General features: G+C 37.3%; 1 protein-coding gene and 1 pseudogene across 1 annotated transcript in view; both read left to right on the forward strand.

The window, feature by feature from the left end:
• Positions 1-3,504, forward strand: part of ANO5 (anoctamin 5) — a 61,856-nt gene extending 58,352 nt beyond the window's left edge. The window contains exons 15-16 of the mRNA XM_060019687.1: positions 250-355; positions 3,283-3,504. Of these exons, the coding sequence (XP_059875670.1) occupies positions 250-355; positions 3,283-3,504 (328 nt within the window). The remainder of the gene's footprint in view (positions 1-249; positions 356-3,282) is intronic.
• Positions 3,505-16,040: 12,536 nt separating this feature from the next.
• LOC132429147 (small ribosomal subunit protein uS2-like) lies at positions 16,041-17,025 on the forward strand (annotated as a pseudogene).
• The last annotated feature ends 3,103 nt before the right edge of the window (positions 17,026-20,128 follow it).

Here is a 20,128-nt window from a genome sequence, read left to right on the forward strand (position 1 = left end):
GTCTCTGAAGAACAGGAGAGCAGTTTCACTTGTGTCTCTTGCTACATATATACTATACAAAAGTAACATATGGCTCTTCTTTTTATCTGTATAGGAAAGATAAATGTTTCATAATAGCAATTATTTTCCTTTGACTTGACTTTTGTTGTCAACTGAAAGGGTCTCTTACAAGAAATAATATGAATTTATACTAGGTCTCTTTGTTTGAAGTTATAGCTTATATTTTGCATTTACTTCCATTTTTTTCAGGTACAGAGATTACAGAAATCCTCCTGATCACGAGGAGAAATATTTTCATAGTATGCAGTACTGGCACGTCCTTGCTGCTAAGATGACCTTCATCATAATTATGGAGGTGAGCCTTTATTAACTTTCATGCCAGTTAGTGTCTTTTCTCCCTTTAGGCATATATTTCTAAGCATATTTGTTCCGCAGAAAATTAGCATTATCTCAATAGACTATTTTGAAGGAAGTATTTGTTCTCATAAAAAGTAAGTTAGGAATATTTTAAGTACAGTGGATTGCCTATTACTCACTTACTCTTGTTGAAGATACCAAGGTAACAGAAAAGAAAAAATGAGACCTCTGTCTTTGAGGTCAGTCAGAGGGCAGAGGACCCACTTATTTTACTGAATACCTATTATTAATAAATAGTGGTTGCAGAGGCTATAATAATAACTTTGTAAGTTCGGCTTTATTATTCACCCTTGACAAATGAATCCAACAGTCAGCAAAATTAGTTATTTGGTTTAAAGATAATCGGCTAATATTAGAGCTGGGTTTCAATGCCAGATGTCTCACTGCCAAGCCTCTGCTCTGTCCACTATATTATGTTTCCTACCTTGTGGAAAATCTAGGGTAATTATGGATATAAGACATGCAATACAAAAGAACCAATACAGAGGGGGTATTTGACTAAGTTACAAATTGAGTGCTACAAATCATAAGACATGAAGGCCGATAAGGGAGAGATAAATAAATGTTAGGCATTTTTTCACTCGACAGTAAAGGCCAATAATAGACTAGATAAGTCTAATGCGAGAAAACACAAATTCCTATCAGTTTTTGTTTAATTTGTTTTATTTTTATCAAGGTTATACATGTAAGTAATTTAAATCCTCACCCCTCTCAGTTCCTTATGAATTTATCACTTTCATTCCCACATTTTCCATCAACGGTTTAGATCATCTTTCAGCCTGGTAAATTACAAAAGGAATTCTATGGAATTTTTGTTTCTGTTTATTTTTTTTGATCATCCCAGGCTCCGACTCACCATCATTCTGGAACTTCTCTTCAACTTCTCTTATACTGAATACTATATTTTCTTCCATCAATTTTTGTCCCATTCTTGAATTACTAGCTTATTTTGATAAAGCACATCTTTCATTAATTTTCTGAGGAAAATAATGGACAATTTTTGAGAACTTGAATATTAAAATTTCTTCTTTTTCCACATAGATAATTAAATGGTATAGAATTTGATTAAAAGTCATTTTCCCTGAAAATTTTTGAACCAACTTTTTTTAGGTATTCCTGAAATTTTCCAAGACATTGCTCTATTTTCTGTCAGCTTCTAGTGTTGCTATGAAGTACAATACCATTCTAATTTCCCATTCTTTATGATTTTTTTATGTATCAATAAGCTTTGAGGATTCTCTCACTAGTCCTTTTATGAAACTTCACAAGACAGTCATGTGATGTTGGACTATTAATATTAATTGTTCTGGACACTCACTAAGCCCCTTTGACCTGCAAATATAATTACCCTTTAAGTTGAGAAAATTTGCTTGTACTATTTTTTTTTTTTTTTTGCGGTACGCAGGCCTCTCACTGTTGTGGCCTCTCCCGTTGCGGAGCACAGGCTCCGGATGCGCAGGCTCAGTGGCCATGGCTCACAGGCCCAGCCACTCTGTGGCATGTGGGATCTTCCCGGACCGGGGCACAAACCCGTGTCCCCTGCATCGGCAGGTGGACTCTCAACCACTGTGCCACCAGGGAAGCCCTGCTTGTACTATTTCTTTGATAATTTCCTTCTTTTCTCTGTTCTGTCTTTCTGGGACTTCTGTTATTCAGGTGTTACAACTGTTTTGAAATTCTGTTATATTTATCATTTATTTTCTCTCCTATAAATAGTCAGATTCATATCTTTGTTTTTTTATTCTACTCTTCTCTTGCTCTCATCATTATCTAGGTATCCTCTTAGTTCCCATTTGTGTGCTTCAGTCTTACCCTTTCATATTAGAGACTTTCTTACGTATTTGGTTGTTCTTGGCAATCTGCTCATATTTAAGAGCGAAGCAAGGAAAGCCGATTATAAGCTTTGTGTGCCTACAGGAAGAACGTCACTTGGGTGGGCTTCACTGTAGGGTGATAAAGGGGCCTTTTCATTTGAGACCTACAAAATTTTGATATCTATAATTCTAACTTCTCTGATTAGTTATTTTTCCCAGAGAGAAATCCTCCAACCTCCTGTTTGTTGAGCTATTTCATGACTGTGTTGAGAGCCAAGAAAGGCAGGAGGGGCTAGAGATCTCATGGTTCAGAATGCTGAATTGCATTGAGTTGCCCTGTTTCCAGTATGGTGCCACACCTCCATCTTTCGCCATCTCTGCTGCCTGTGAGTTCACAGCTCTGTGTCTTAATTTCTGCAGAAAATATAATTTCTGCAGAAAATAAGGTACTCAGTTGCTGTCAGGGTGGGATTGGAGAGAAGTAGTTCCTGAACATGGTTGAGAGAGAGGCTCTGAAAATTCATCTGCCCCTTATACAAATTTTTAAATAAGCCTCTTATTTTTAACTCCACCCACTCTACACCTTCAAAGTCCTTAGTTGAACTTTTCTGAACTTTTCTGATGATTTGAAACAAAATTGGCTTTTGTCTTGATTTCTACCATCACTGTATCACCAACTGCAAATTTAAGTGCTAGCTTTCTTCACTGTCTCGAGTCTGTTATCACTGTTTCCTCCCTTTTTTGTGTGTCTTTGTGAACAATACAATTTTTAAATTTCTTTACAAATATTTTATTAGGTTTTCAGGAGGAAGCATAGATGAAGAGTATATTCAATAACCACGTTCAACTGGAATCTCTGTAATCACGTATTTTAGTATATATTTGTTTGCTTAATGTTGGTCTTTGTAGGAAAGTTCCAGGACAGGGACTATATCTCTTTGTTTTTCCTTCTAGCTACTGTATCGAGCACAGTTTGTTGAACGAATGAAACAATTTGTATGAACATTTGACAACTCTAGCAGTGTGTCTGATTTTCTTTTGTTTCCTCTAGCATGTTGTGTTTCTAATGAAATTTTTGTTGGCGTGGATGATCCCTGATGTTCCAAAAGATGTTGCGGAAAGAATCAAGCGAGAAAAGTTAATGACTGTCAAGATTCTCCATGACTTTGAGCTTAACAAACTGAAAGAGAACTTGAGAATGAATTCTAGTGATTTTGCCAAGCATCTCATTATTCAGGAAAACAAAGTACAGCTGGCTAAATCAGCAACCTAATCAACATAACAAGTAAGTGGCTGGTTGCCTGCCTGACTTCACAGTTTTCCCTGGGTTTGGGGCCAGAAGCCAGAAGCCATGTGTCAATTTTACCCTTTCTTCTTTTTTGCTTAACTCAAAGTTTTTGTACACTCATATAGAGGCCAACTTAGTGGAGGCTGGAAGAATACCACTTGTCTGCTTCATTGGCTGGGCCCACCCCAGATATTGTTTTCTGGGGTTCTATAAATGATTGTTAAATGGATGTGTGAAATCAGAATATTGGAAGATCATGGGATGTTGCAATTTAGGATTAAACACTGGACGTGAGCTGTCCCATCACCTTCCAGTGCAGCTGCACATTTTCATGGTCTTCATTCTATTGGGTTGTGTTATATCTCTGTCCCATGAAGAAAAGTATTGGGACAAAAAGAAAAGAAGTGAAGAGGTCTACTGAGTCATAAATATATCCTGCCATTTTAGACTATGCAGATGAAAAACCAATATCAGATGACATAAGAAAACTTACATATTAAAAATATTGGGTAAATCTCATGGCAGGGGTTTGTTCCCAAAATCATCCTGAATAAGGTAAACTTCCATCAGAATTCCAGATAGTCCTTCCAGGTAAATACAAAATTGATTTTTCAAGAGACTGAACATTTGGGTTTAAGCAAAAGACTAACAACTAATTTCTTTAAATATAACATTTCAGAAACCGTTTTACGACTGGATTGTGCATTGTCTTATCTGGGAAACAGCATTAAGAAGGTATTAGATTGTTTCAGGTCTTTAAGTAAATGAAAGATATAGAGAAGTGAGTGTGTCTTCTTAGTAGTTAATGAATGCAAGATAGTATATATCAGTTAATTTATTGACTTCAATCTAAAAAATCATTGAATTATTTTTAAAAATAATTTTTCTTCCACAACTCCTATTTTGCATCATGAAGCCTGTTTGAGCATTAACTATTTGTATAAGTTCGGTACAAGTTGTTTATGAAATTCTATCTCGTTTAAAGCAGTCTCAAATCTTGTAATGAGTTTACGATTTTTTCTATTGGTGCACTGCTGTACAATGCTCAGTGCCTTGCTCCTATGCCTTTGCCCCACAAGATGTGGTTGTACTGTTGATTTAATGTGATATAACATCTCAGGTGTGAGCTTCTTTTAGAGAAATTGTTAGTTTAACATCAATCACAGAGTTTAACACCAAATGTGGATCACCCAAGTAAGAATGAGGTGATGGATTTGATAGCTAAGTAAAAAAAATATATTCGTTGAATTATTTCTCTCATACTTAAGCCTATGGCACATGTACCCCAATTCTTGTCCTTCTTTCCCTTAAAAAGTACTTAATATATATTTTAAACACTATAGAGAGATGTAGTTTAATTTTATAACATTTGAATCTCTAGTTTCAAATTACACTTCATTTTCAAAAGAATAGTGTTTTTTAATTGCACACAAAAGAAGAAACTTTATTATAAGATTTTTTAAAAAGTAGTGTTTCATTATTTGATCCTAATAAGATTTTATAGAATTGCCAGTATTAAGTGTATGGCAGGTAGTATTAACTAATGATCAATATTAAGTATTTAGAACTGAGGATTATGAATTTATAAAACCATGAGACAGTTACCCCAGTATTGGCAGTAATTTATCATCCACTGGGTAGATTTTATGAACACTTTTGCATAATTTGAAATGATCTCATTATTGAAGAATGATTTTACATGTGGAGGAGTTTATTTTCTTTGAGAGAACTAGTTAGTGTTACTATGAAATTAGCCACAGATGCAGTATTTTTGCTTGTCAAAGCAAACTCTGTTACTATGATGTTGTACAGCTCATACTGCTTCCTTCCTGGGAGCTAATAAAAATAAGGAAGAGCATGGAAAACGGTTTCTCAGATATAAGGTTTACTTTTTATGGCTTAACAGTGTTTATAGAGCTAGACTGTAAGATAAAGAAAGACAAATTTAATTCACATGGTTATCTGTACACTGCAATCTTAAAACGAAACAACTCAAGTGTTGGGTTTCTAGGATGTACGGAGAAACTAGCAAGGAAAGAAATAGTTTTTAAGATAAGTCAATAGTTCCTATGATGGGTAGATATTTTCCTTTTAAAATGTTGACAAATACTTTATATTCACATTTCAGTTTTCTACCAAGAAGTTTCTCACATTTTAAAAGGAAATACAAGTATCTCTCACTTTCCTAAAAGCTTGAGGAACCAAATCCGAAAGCCAAATCGCTTCAGATAGATTTGTCTTGTCTAGTTAAACCCATTAGTTGTCGTAAGAGGGCTGAGTTGAGCACCTGACTACCAGATGTAAGTTGATATTTATTAGCATGGCAGATGTTTTTATAATTCAATCAAATCCATAGTTATTTTTTTCAGAAATGTTCCAGAAATCATTTGAGACTTTCTTTGAAATAATATGAAGTACAAAATCCAAAGAAAAAAAAAACCTCTTTTCAAATGTCATCTCAAATTTTCACCTTCATCAGTTTTTCTTTGCACAAAAGAAGCAGAATCCACTTCAAAAGGAACCCATCAAGAAGAGGGGGGTGTCTTAATTAAATGGAATGCTATCTTATTTTTGCTGCCTCTCGTGACTCCTCTTGACTCTAACAGTCTTCTTTTAACTAAGCCATCAAGCAAGTTATCAAGGAAAAGGAAAAGGAAAAGGAAAGAAGAAGATAAAGAAGAGGAGGGACAGAGGAAGGAGATAAGAGTTCCCTCCTTATGAACCTGTGTGTGCTCCTATGGGGAGAGAGGTGTTGTGAGGTGCATTGTGCAGCTGTGGATGCTAAGAAGAATGTCTCTTTCCTAAAACATCTAATGAGGGTGAGAGAAAAGCCAAAGAAATTTCAAGTTGAACACTATTATATGTCAAAAGTAAAACTTTGATTTCCAAGTGACTTTGTAGTGTCAGCTGCCATGTGTAGCCCTGGGTCTCTGTTGATTACAACAGTTGAGGCTGAGGAATTTGTGCTGCTGATTCAAAAGGTGAATATATTGTTGTGAAAGAACAATATATTCTCTTTTGTTTTTAATCAGTACCAGTTATTATGTTATCAAAGAATGTTATTAAGGAAAATAGCATTGCAAGAAGTACCATTGGCCAGGCTTGGATGTCTGCTCACATGAATCCCTATTACTGTTATGTTATTTTTTTTTCTAGACAGTATTTTACTCCACTACTTTATGTGTAATAATTCAAGTATGTCAGTTATTCCAGGATTATGTAAAAATTCAGGAGAATATTAAAACGTGGTTCAATGTGTGTTAAATACATTCTTCCCTCTCCTAAAACTCTTCGACTAGGTGTGTCTTTCCTATGAAAGATTATGTGCCATGGTGTTAACCAAGAAAACAAGTGCTTTCTTTTCTTCTCTTTCTTTCTTTCTTCCATTTTTTTTTGCAAGGAGGGTGGTATGCAGGTACACAAGAAAAGTATCTCTTAAGTTACATATACATAAATTTTATAAATCTCAAGAGATTCAAATATGCACAATGAATAAAGTAATACTTAATTGTAAACTACATTTTGACATGAGCTCAACTTATTCTTACAGTAAAATATTGATATGCTTTTTCTGAATTTGAGTGCTGTAAGAGGTTTTGAGGTCATTTTTTGTTGTCTAGAAATATTAAAATGCATTACGTATAACATGTTTAATTCACAAAATTACATGTTTGTCACATTTAGAGATGCACATTCCTTGAAGAAGGAGTCTAGATGGTCCAGAAAAAATGGAGAAGGTGGTAATTTTTTGTTGTTTTGCCTTTTTATCTTTTCTACTTTGAAAGGTGATTAAAATGAACAAAAAGGCCCAAGGAGAAAAATAGTGTGTTGAGATATTTTCCAAAATTTTTTCTAGGTCCGCCTTTCCCCAAAAGAAATCCACAACCAGCTTCTTTGGAATTGTCTGGGCCGCTTGTGAGATATGCATATCCCTTGGTTCTATCCCATATCCCTAGGAACAGAGTCTCTTGGAGAGGAGCTTTTAAAAATCTTCAGGGTTACTTTGGGGGGTGGGATATAAGACTGATGAGAATTTCATAAAAATGCCAAATTCCCTAGCCAGAAGTATTTTTTGGAATAACTCTCAAACATTTATTTATCATTCCAACCTATCAGAGAAATATGTAGACTCAGGATTTCCAAATTTGTCAAACTGTTCTAATCCTGCAGTGTGTAGAAGTAATTGAAATCTTACACCCTCAGAACCCTAAGCCTGTGTAGTTAAGAAAATAATTACATAAAATAACTATAGAAAATACTTTTTAAAAGAGGGGAGATAAGATTAAATATATTTTATTTAAAATATATTTACCAATATATTTTTATTTTAAATATATTTTACCAATATATTCAGGAAAGTAAAACTGCATACTGGTGAGAAATTAAATGCATCACATTGTAAGTTTTAAAAATGCAAACAGATTCTCAGGCAGGGTGTAATCAGGACAGCAAAAGTACTGTGAATATTGTAGAATAGAAGATTTGTTACAGAGATAGGCCTTTTGAAATTGTGGAAGGAACTGGGAAGTAATGGTCTGGGAGGGAGATTTTGGAGGGTCAGAAGAAAGGTACCATTTAGCTCTCCTGAAACACCACCATGTGTGGACACATTGGAGTGTGCACAAACATCCAGGTGCTGTAGTGAGACTAGGGAGGAAAGCTCAGGAAGGAGTCTGTGGAAAGCTGTGGCTCCTGTGTAGCTACTGCTCTGAGGTTTCAGCCAAGCTTCACTCGGGGGCCTGGCCAGAAAGATCTGGATGTGGAGTGGAAGAGAGTATGGACAAGTAGAGCCCACTGGACCCCCTTCTGTGTGTCCCTCCCCAAAACTGGCTTCAAAGACACTCAGAAAGAAATAGCTGTGGCTTCCCTTCTGTCTGCCTCTTTTGTAACTCTAACCTGATGCCATATAAGGAAGAGACTTGATGGTCTTTTGGCAAATGGTGGTAAATGCAGCTTCACCAAGTTGACAGAGTACAAACTACCATGTGGACAAAAAAATTTTAAATAAAAATAAATAAAATAAACTATTGGTCATTTGAACAACGTGATTAAAAAATAACCTTAATTTAACTTCATGAAATGTTGTACTCAATAACTGAAGAATAGGAATTTCTTTTCATGCAAATTCTAAACATTTACAAAACCTGACCAAATACCAGGCCATTAAAAACAAACAAACAAACCAAAAACCCCAGCAATTTCAGTGGGGAAAAATTGATCAGATAATTTTCTCTGTTCACAATAAAAATGAAACTAGAAAACAATAATGAAAAGATAACTAGGAAAATTATATTACAAATTTTGAAATAACTCATAGATCATAAAATGGAATTTAGAAAATAATTTCAGTTACATAGTATTGAAAATACCGTGTAGCTGAAATTTTATGGGTGCTCTAAATACTTCTTGTGGGTGGTTTTCAGGGAAAATGTATAGCTTTTAATTGGGCTACTTAAAAAGAACAAAGACAGAAAAACAGTAAGCATCAAAAGAAGAGAATAGCAATATAATTTTTTTAAGAAAAGGAAAAGGAAGAAAAAAATCAATTTGAGGAAAAATTAATGAAAAGCATACAGAAAACATTATTCTTAATGGGAACATGTAAGATTCATCCTGTTTTTAATCAGCAACAAGAAATTACACTTCCATAATAAAATTCTGGGTTTTATTCAGACCCCTGAACCCTGAGAACAGCTAGAAAAGCTGGATAAAATGTTTTAAAAATTAATTGAAAACTTCAGAAAATATCAAGGCAAAGGGGGACTTGCCTTACAGAACCAGTATCTAGGAAAGAAAAAAACAGCCTGAGGGAGTTAAGGCGTTTATGGTGATTATTTCCTCTTGAGGAAATTGGAGATTCCAAAAGCAAAAATAATAGCTGAAAAGAAGAGAAGTTTGAGGATATGGGGAGGGGGAAGGGTGAGCTGTGACAGGGCGAGAGAGAGTCATGGACATATATACACTAACAAATGTAAGGTAGATAGCTAGTGGGAAGCAGCCGCATGGCACAGGGATATCGGCTAGTGCTTTGTGACCGCCTGGAGGGGTGGGATAGGGAGGGTGGGAGGGAGGGAGACGCAAGAGGGAAGAGATATGGGAACATATGTGTATGTATAACTGATTCACTTTGTTATAAAGCAGAAACTAACACACCATTGTAAAGCAATTATACCCCAATAAACATGTTAAAAAAAAAAAAAAAGAGAAGTTAAGCTGAACATTCAACAAACTTTGGGCTTAGGAAAAATAGTTAAGTTAAGGTTCTGCCAAGAATGAGTAGCCCTGGTAAAGTCCCAGAGCTTTCTTTTAAAACATTCCATATAAGGACACAGAAAGGTTGAAAGTAACAGAATGGACAAAAGATATGCCAGGGAAACACTAAAGTAAATGAAATAAAATAAAACAGATTTATACATATATCAGAAAAAGATTGTGAGGCAAGATGTAGCATTAGAGATTGATATATTTTACAATGAGAAAATGGTAATTTAATCCAAAAATGGGTGGAAGACCTAAATAGACATTTCTCCAAAGAAAATATACAGATTGCCAACAAACACATGAAAGGATGCTCAACATCATTAATCATTAGAGAAATGCAAATCAAAACCACAATGAGGTATCACCTCATACCCGTCAGAATGGCCATCATCAAAAAATCTAGAAACAATAAATGCTGGACAGGGTGTGGAGAAAAGGGAACCCTCTTGCACTGTTGGTGGGAATGTAAATTGATACAGCCACTATGGAGAACAGTATGGAGGTTCCTTAAAAAACTAAAAATAGAACTACCATATGACCCAGCAATCCCACTACTGGGCATATATCCTGAGAAAACCATAATTCACAAAGAGACATGTACCACAATGTTCATTGCAGCACTATTTACAATAGCCAGGACATAGAAGCAACCTAAGTGTCCATCGACAGATGAATGGATAAAGAAGATGTGGCACCTGTATACAATGGAATATTACTCATCCATAAATAGAAATGAAATTGAGTTATTTGTAGAGAGGTGGATGGACCTAGAGTCGTGGAGTGGAGTCAGAGTGGAGTCATACAGAATGGAGTTAAGTCAGAAAGAGAAAAACAAATACCATAAGCTATGGTAACAATCTTATGGTTACCAGCGGGGAAAGGGGGGGAGGGATTAAACTGGAGGATTGGGATTGACATATACACACTACTATATATAAAATAGATAACTAATAAGGGCCTACTGTATAGCACAGGGAACTCTACTCAATACTCTGTAATGACCTTTATGGTAAAAGAATCTAAAAAAAGTGGAAAAAGGGAAAGGGAATTCTACACAATGATGTAGCTCAAACACCATCTCCTCCTGAAACTTACGTCAGTGTCTAGATGGGACAGATCTTTCTCTCTTCAGTTTCCTGCTGCCTCTTCTACAGTCCTCTGCCTCAGTTCCCATAACTCATCATTGCAGAAGTTTATTTTTATGTCTCTTTCCTCTACCAGCTGGATGTTTCTTGATGGTAAAGACAGTCTTATTCCTCTTTATATTTCTAGTCATTAGCATAGCACCCAAGACACTATGATTGATTAATAATATTGGTAAATAAAGGGATGAAAAACATAGGTACAAATAAGTGTACCTTTGTTCAGATGAATCTGAGTTTAGATTCTACCTCAAACACTTCAGCATGGTGGGACCTTGGGTATTTTTACTTTTCTATCTGCAATATATTGCATTATTCTGCTATGAAATATTATATTGTATCATATGACATCACATACCTACTTCACAGGGTTGCAATAAGGATGAAATGAAATACAATTTATGAAGCATTTCAAACAATGTCTGGAGCTTGATAAATGGTCAATGGTATGTAATGCCTTTAGAAAGTAGGGTGGCATATCAATGTGTTTTTATCTTTCTAACTAGAATCAAAACTCCGTTAGGATGGAAAATTGTCTTGTTCATCCCTTTATCCCCAGAGTCTGAAATAGTCTGATACATAGCATATGCTTATTAAATATTTTTTGAGCAGATGAATGAGTTGAATTTTGATGGAAATATATGGAAGGATCCAAAAATGCCTAATTTTGCCTTAACAATCATGATTTTCCTCATCTGTGAGTTCACTAAGGGGTTTTATATGTAAGGATTCCAGAGAGGAACCAAAAGACTCCTCTATGATAAGTTTTATTGTGTTTTATTATTCTTATAAGTTTTATGACAAGTATACCCCTGCAGACCTCTGAGATGGGACATGCAGCTGGAGCTTGTGAACTAAGTGAGAAATTATCCTTTCCTCTCAATCTAGTTATTGGAATTGTACCAACTTTTTTTTTTTTTTTTTTGCGGTACGCGAGCCTCTCACTGCTGTGGCCTCTCCCGTTGCGGAGCACAGGCTCCGGACGCGCAGGCTCAGCGGCCATGGCTCACGGGCCTAGCCGCTCCGCGGCATGTGGGATCTTCCCGGAACGGGGCACGAACCCGCGTCCCCTGCATCGGCAGGCGGACTCTCAACCACTGCGCCACGAGGGAAGCCCTGTACCAACGTTTGTACAAACACATGAAGAAAGAAAAACAGAAGAGACAAGAAGGCCAAACCTTAATATCCTCCCTCAGTTGCATTAATGAAAGAGGTATAAAAGGGACAACACAAAGAGGTGCTTGATGCTTTAACCTAGTCACCTGGCCCATTAGTACATGTGGACTAACTGATGTTTTACATTTCATCTGGGGAATCAAGTCTCTTTTGAGGGAGGAGCAAGAAGGGAGGTGGAGCAAAGGAAGTCAGGGGCGTCCTTTAAAAATAAAAAATAATTTAAAAATATATAGTGTATATTTATAAATGAAACCGTTTTTATCTATATTCACATATCCTTCCCAGTTATTAAGCACAGTTTGTTACTGAAAGAGAGAGAGAGAATCCATCTTTCCTGGGTCACCATATAAACAAAATCCAAGGTTGCACTCTTTCCTGTGGAGGATAATAGAACTGTGGACTTGAAATTCAGTGAGCAGAGGAAATAAATCTTCAACGCCCTTCTAGTCCAGGACTTGCATGATGCTGCATCTTATCCTTCAATGGAACAGCTGCCTCTAGTAGGTGAGCCAAGCATGGGGGAAAGAGATCTGATAACCTGTGGCATCAGGTATCAGTTTGAATCTAGTTTTGAATCAGGATTTAGTTTTGAATTCTGAATCCAAAATACCAAATTGCTGTGTGACCCTAGTCAAGTCACCTAATCTCTCTGCTCCTCAGTTTTATCATTTGTGAATTAAGATCTTTGAACTAAATAATCTTTAATTTCTAAAATTATGTCTCAACCAAAAAAAAAAGTCATTGTTTCAGTTTCCTCTATTTAAGGAAATATAAATGACTTCAGCGATCAAACTGCCAGGTCCCCCCACCCCAAAGTAAAGTTAAAACCTGTGTGATTCATGACTCATTTTCAAAAGAAAGTGGCATTTGCACCAGAGTTTCAAACCAGTTCATTCTAATTGCAAAGCTGCGTCTCTTCTGCTGTGTAGACAATGCAGAAATAAATATTGCTTGCTTTCCAATGGACGTATTTATTCCAGAACACCAATTTATTCTTAGGGTAGTGAATAATTTTCTTTTAAATATTGAAGCTGCTTTTCTTAATGTCCATATAGCATTGTTTTTTTCCCCCTAGACTGTAGAGAAGCTCATAAAAAGCTGCAAAGTCCTGATGACTTTCTATCCCTCCTCATACTAAAGCATTGTTGCCTCCAGACACACTTCACCCGTTAAGGACCCAGACTTGCCTTAGCTGATCTTTTTCGCTGCCCTCCCAGAAGTATTTGTCCATCTCTAAAAGACCACCCTAGGGCTAGAAACAAATTGGATTCTATGGACCTTTTATGTTTTAAATTCTGGTTTTAATGGGATTGTAAAAGTTATAATAGAGGAAATTATTTGGGTCAGAGGTGTTAGGCACCTCTTCCATTGGGCTCTCTAGCTCCTTTGGTTAGAGAAAATCTCTAATGAGGACAAGGTCATAGGAGCATATTAAATTGCCACACTATTCTGCTGCACAGGCTGTATTCCTAGATTTGGCCAAAAACTTGGCTCATTCATTCAGTATTAATTCACTCACTTCCTCAACTAGATGCCAGAAACTGAAAAAAATATTAATACTAAATAGCCATTTTTAAGCACCTGGATGTACCAGGCACTGTGAGCTCTATGTTTTACATACAGGATCTCATTTGATTCGTACAATTGCTTGATGTAAGTAATGTTATTACAGCCATTTCACATGAGGAAACTGAGACTTGAGCAGATTAAGGAACTCACCCAAGGAGGAAGAGGGAAGGAGCCAGGATTCAATCCCAGGCAATCTGAGTCCTTATCAAACTAAAGAGAGTTCTCCACGGGGAGTCAGACACTAAAGGTTAATTAGCTAAAGTGTATTCAATTACTATTTGATCATAATCATTAACCAGCCATTACACAATTGTGATGAGGAATGAGAAAAGGGGTTGAGGACTATTAGATTCTATTGAGACGTCAGAGAATGCCTCCCTGAAGAAATGACACTTAAGCCGAGACACGAATATTTAGAAGGAGTTAGTCAAGTAAAAAGTGGGAGGGGAAGTGAGCTTTCCAGGTGGACAGACCTACCCAATAAAAATAAATAAATAAATAAAAGAAGAAACCAAGACTTATTGACTGATTAATAACAACCGGGCTATACTAAGTCCTTTATAAGTCTTATCTCTTTTAATCTACATAGAAACTCTTTAAGGTAGATATTATTATTTATCCTTATTTCACTCATGCAGAAACTGAAACTGGGTATAGTTAAGTAATGTAACCAAAGCCACAATCCAGTAACGGTGGGACAGGGCCTGGACTTAGGCAGTCAGGCTAGAATTTATGTTCTTGGTTACAATTTGTTGTAAATGGGAAGGAGCCTTGTACATACTTGTCGTGTGTTGAACAGTGTTTCCACAAAACCCGTCTACCCAAACTTTGGAAGGTGACCTGATTTGGGCCTTGAGATGAAATCATTCTGAATTTGGGTGAACCCTAAATCCAATGACTTGAGTTTTTTGTAATAAGAGAGGACACGGAGACACAGAGAAGAAAGCAATGTAAAGATACAGGCAGAGATTTGAGGGACACATCTACACACTAAGGAACTATAAAAATTGCCACCAAACGCTAGAAACTAGGAGAGATATGGGACAGTTTCCCCCTCACAGAAGGAAGCAATCCTGCTGACACCTTGAGTTTGGACTGCTAGCCTCCTCCACTGTGAGACGGTCAGTTTCTGTTACTTTAAGCCACCCAATAGGTGGTAACCTGTTATGGCAGCCCTAGGGAAATAATACAGTATACTTTGACACAGGGGAGCCTAGTAATAAAGTTTAGGAGGATTTATTTATTTATTCAACCTTATTCACTGTTTCTACTGTTTGTCAGATATTTTGACAAGAGTTATGAAAAATGCACATGATGCAAATATGGAATCTGCTTTCAAAGACTGCAAGGCAGAAACTGATAAGTGTCATATAAAAGTATAGATTAATAATAATAATCACTCTCACGTATTAAATACTTATATGACAGGCACTGCGAGTGATGGCTTACACACACTATTTAATTTAATATGCAAAAGGTAGATATAACTTATTACATTTAACAGATAAAGAAACTGAAGCATGATGAAGTTTAATTACCTTCTTCAAGGTTGTACATTTCTGCCAACGTCAGGGCTGGATCTCAATTTCCAGTGAGATGATAAAGGAAGGAACTCAGTTAAAGAGAATACGTTTGATCTGGGTCTTGAATGGTGAATAATGTTGGGCATTGATGAGCGAAAGGCAAGGAAAAAGGATGTTATGGGTGAGAGTAACAGTGAACATAAAGGCAGAAAAACAGAGAATGGGGCTTTTGTTAGCGATAGAGTGCTCCAATTTGTTGAAATGTGTAGTACACTAAAAAAGAAACCTGGGAAACTGATTTGGAATGGTAGATTCAGACCAGTTGTTGACCCCTGAACAACTGTCAGGAAGAACTGGGAAATTATTCTTTGAAGAGATTGAAGTTCAGAAAGATTGTGCTAAAGCAAGTAGAACGATCTGATTGTTGCTTCAGGGAGATGAATCCCACGGGAGTGTGAAAAATGGACTGGAGACTGGCACAGACTGGTAAGCAAAGATCCATTTAGGAGCCAAATGTCATAAGAGAGAGGGGCAAAAGCCATTCATATTCCTTGGAAAACAAATCGTAGTCCAAACCCCACCTGCTCGGTGGTTTGTGACCACCTAGAGGGGTGGGATAAGGAGGGTGGGAGGGAGACGCAAGAGTGAGGAGATATGGGGATATATGTTTATGTATAGCTGATTCACTTTGTTATAAAACAGAAACTAACCATTGTAAAGCAATTATACCCCAATAAAGATGTTAAAACAAAACAAAACAAAACCTGTTGAGCCTTTCTGTGCTACCCAAGCAGGGATTCATATGAAAATGTCCTGGTTTTACATCATAACTTAAAGGAAAACTTTCACAATGTCTGGAGCCCTTGCTATCCTGCAAATGAAGGAGGAGGATGTCCTCAAATTTCTTGCATCAGGAATGTACTTAGGTGGCACCAGTGTTGACTTCCATATAAATATACATCTACAAAGGAAATAGGTGATGACATCTACATCATAAATCTGAAGAGGACCTGGGGGAAGCTTTTTCTGATGGCTTGTACCATTGTTGCCATTGAAAATCTGGCTGATACCAGTGTCATATCCTCCAGGAACACTAGCCACAGGGCTGGGCTGAAGTTTGCTGCTGCTACCAGAGCCATTTTTATTGCTGGCCACTTTGCTTCTGGAACCTTCTTTAATCAGATCCAAAGAGCCTTCCAGGAACCACGTATTCTGGTGGTTATTGACCCCAGGGCTGATCACTAGCCTCTTACAGAACTGTCTTATGCTCACCTGTCTGCCATGGCTCTGTGTAACATATTCTCTGCACTATGTGGACATGCCATCCTCTGCAACGACAGTGGGTTGGACGTGGTGGACACTGGCGCAGGAAGTTCTGTGCATGTGTGGTACCACGTGAGCACCCATGAGAGGTCATGCCTTATCTCTATTTGTACAGAATGCTGAAGAGATTGAAAAGGAAGTGTAGGCTGCTGCTGGAAAGGATGTGACCCAGGAGGAATTTCAGGGTGAGAGTAACAGTGAACATAAAGGCAGAAAAACAGAGAATGGGGCTTTTGTTAACAATAGAGTGCTCCAATTTGTTGGAATGTGTAGTACACTAAAAAAGAAACACTCTGTTTATAAGCGTGATTGTAGCACTCCAGCCCCTGAATTTACTGCCACTCCATCTGAGGTTACAGACACTGCATCTGAAGGCACAGGTGCCCTCTGTGCCTATTCACCAGTTCTCTAGGGAAGACTGCAGGGCCCAGCCTGCCACTGGGGACTGGTCTGCAGCTCCCACTGGTCAGGACACTGAATTGGTAGGAAGAATGACCACTAAGTGGTCTTAAGCTGTTCTTCCACGGGCTTCTTCACAGAAAAATGGAATACGATTGACTGAAAATAAACATCAGTTTCTTTAAAATAAACATACAACAACAAAAAACTAGGACCAGATTCTCCCCTAGAGCATCCAGAAGAATGCAGCCCTGCTGCCATCTTGATTTTAGCTTCATGAGAACTGTGTCCAACTTCTAACCTACAGAACTCAAAGAAAATATATTTGTGTTGTTTTAAGCCACTAAGCTTGTGTTCATTTGTTACCACAGTAACAAGAAACTAAAACAGATAAGCAGGAGAAAAGATATTTTTAGGTAGTATTAAGATCTAGAACAAAGAAAAAATTTTAAAGGATAGTATGATAGTGAGCCAGTGAAAAGTCCCTCACACTTGGCCTGCGTTCTTGGTGTGTATAGAGCAAGAATGAGAACCATTAAGAGGGAGATGGAGGGCTTCCCTGGTGGTGCAGTGCTTGAGAGTTTGCCTGCCGATGCAGGGACACGGGTTCGTGCCCCGGTCCGGGAAGATCCCACATGCCGCAGAGCGGCTGGGCCCATGAGCCATGGCCGCTGAGCCTGCGCATCCGGAGCCTGTGCTCCGCAACGTGAGAGGCCCGCGTACAGCAAAAAAAAAAAAAAAAAAAAAAATATGGAGATGGAGAAATAGGCTTCATTAGAGAGGAGATACTTTAACATTCTGCGTGAGGTCATCTAACTCTGATCTCAATGAGGAAATTTAAAACTGGTGTAGGCTCAGACATTAGAATTTTTTCTGTGATGAATGTTATGTTTTATCTATGCCTAAAAGAGAGAAACATGGGCCCTCTTTCGAGTTTTACACAGTAAAGGTAGGGATTTCTTTTTTAAAAAAATTAAGGCGTTTTGTAAGAGTTTAAGGTTCACAGCAAAATTGAGGAGAATTATATAGATTTCCCATGTACCCCCTGCCTCCACACATGCACACCTCCTCCATCATCCACATCCCCCGCCAGAGTGGTACATTTGTTACAATTGATGAACCTACATTGGCACATCATAATCACCCAAAGTCTGTGGTTTACTTTAGGGTTCATTCTTGGTCTTATATATTCTATAGGTTTGGACAAATGTATAATTATATGTATCCAACAATATGATATATTTTCACTGTCCTAAAAATCCTCTGTGCTTCAGTTATTCATCCCTCCCCCACAAACCCACCCCTACCCATAACCCATGGCAACCACTGATGTTTTTACTGTCTCATAATTTTGCCTTTTCCAGAATGTCATATAGTTTCACATAATTGGAATCATACAGTATGTAGCCTTTTCAGACTGACTTCTTTCACTTAGTAAGATTCATTTAATATTCCTCCATGTCTTTTCATGGCTTGATAGCTCATGTTTTTTTTAGCGCTAAATAATATTCCATTGTATGTAAATAATATTCCACAGTTTATTCATTCACCTACTGAAGGACATCTTGATCACTTCCAAGTTTTGGTAATTATGAATAAAGCTGCTAAAAACATTCAAGTGTAGGTTTTTGTGTGGACATAAGTTTTCAGCTGAGTTTTGTTTTAAATATAAAATGGACACAGATTTCCAGTTAAATTTGGATAATTGAACATACAGTTTGTGTTCATTTTCTCCAAACGTTTCACTAAAATGATGGTGAAAAAGTTTTTTAAAAAGCTATAAACCCCCAAGAAAAAAAAAAGTGGAACACCAGGCAACAATATTTAGAAGATGTTACCCAGCTTTTAGACGATGGAAAGCTGATAGAAAAATGAAAAGTGACCTAGAGAGTGGGGAAGGGTGATTTCTAAATGCCTTTCAGTGGAAACCAAAAGGAACTCATCTAATTCATGCATTAACTGTAGAAAAGTTTGGAAATTGAAATGACCAGGTAACTCTGAAAGCAGGATGGTTGACTGAGGGTTAAAAAATGATGATTTGCCGCAATTGTATATGAAGAGGAGTTAGACCCACCCCAGCCTACACAGACCAGCAGACAAGCAAATGGACCTCACCTATCATGGAAGAATACGGAAATATATCTCTGTAGGGTGATCATATAGTCCCAGACCTCAAGGACAGAGGTGTAGCTGAGGTCTGGGGTGAGATGAGATGCCTTACTGAAGTCAGGAGGAAAAATGAAAGTTTTCATACTGAATAGTAAGACTCTACCCCCAGCTCCTTTCTCAGTTCAGCTCCTAGAATGCTGGTTACCAGATGTTTAATCTTCTTCAGGAAAAAGCTTGGAGAACTCCTGTAGACAGGAAGAGGAGAAATTATCAGGAAGATTAAATAAGAATGTTTCTTGATTTGAAGGACTTACAAGGCTCTGCCTCTTAGTGACAAGCACAAAGACAACAAAAAGTCCCTTATTAAATTTTCAGAACACTAGAGATAGAGTACCATAATGATTCCAGAGAAGGATTTTTTAAAAAAACATACACAATGCTTCAGGAATCAGAATGGTATTAGTCTTCCCAATAGCAACATTAGAAGATGGAAAACAATGAGATAATACCATCAAAAAATATTGTATCAATACTTAGAATTCATAGAAGCAAACTATCAATCAAGTGTGAAGGTAGAAAAAATCAGTATTTGCAGGGTTTCAAATAACAAGATTTGTTATAAATAAATAAATAGCAGGTCCCTGTTTATATACATAAACAGCCTCCTGGTTTAGGAAACTGTGGGAGTATGTAATCCAGGAAGGATATAGGATCCAGAAAGCAAGGAGGTGACACAGAAGAGAGATGGAAAGCCCCCCAGAAAGATGGTGACTGAGAACTCCAGGTTGGCATCTATATGACAGAACTAGAAAGCATCTAGTGTAGACTGAAGGGCAGAAAGCTCCAGGACAAATGTATCCAGGGGAAAAAAAGAAACTAATAGATTACCTGATGAGCTTGATTATATCAAGAGGAATTAGTTCTCTTGGTATGTTTTGAGATGGATTAATGACAGGAATATAGAAACATAATAAAACAACATCAACACATAGCAGGATACAGTTATGGACTCTAGGGAAAAGAAAATGGTATATAAGAAAGGAAATGAGGGGCTTCCCTGGTGGCGCAGTGGTTGAGAGTTCGCCTGCCGATGCTAGGGGACGCGGG

This window comes from Delphinus delphis, chromosome 8, assembly GCF_949987515.2.
Source record: "Delphinus delphis chromosome 8, mDelDel1.2, whole genome shotgun sequence".
Classification (NCBI taxonomy): domain Eukaryota; kingdom Metazoa; phylum Chordata; class Mammalia; order Artiodactyla; family Delphinidae; genus Delphinus; species Delphinus delphis.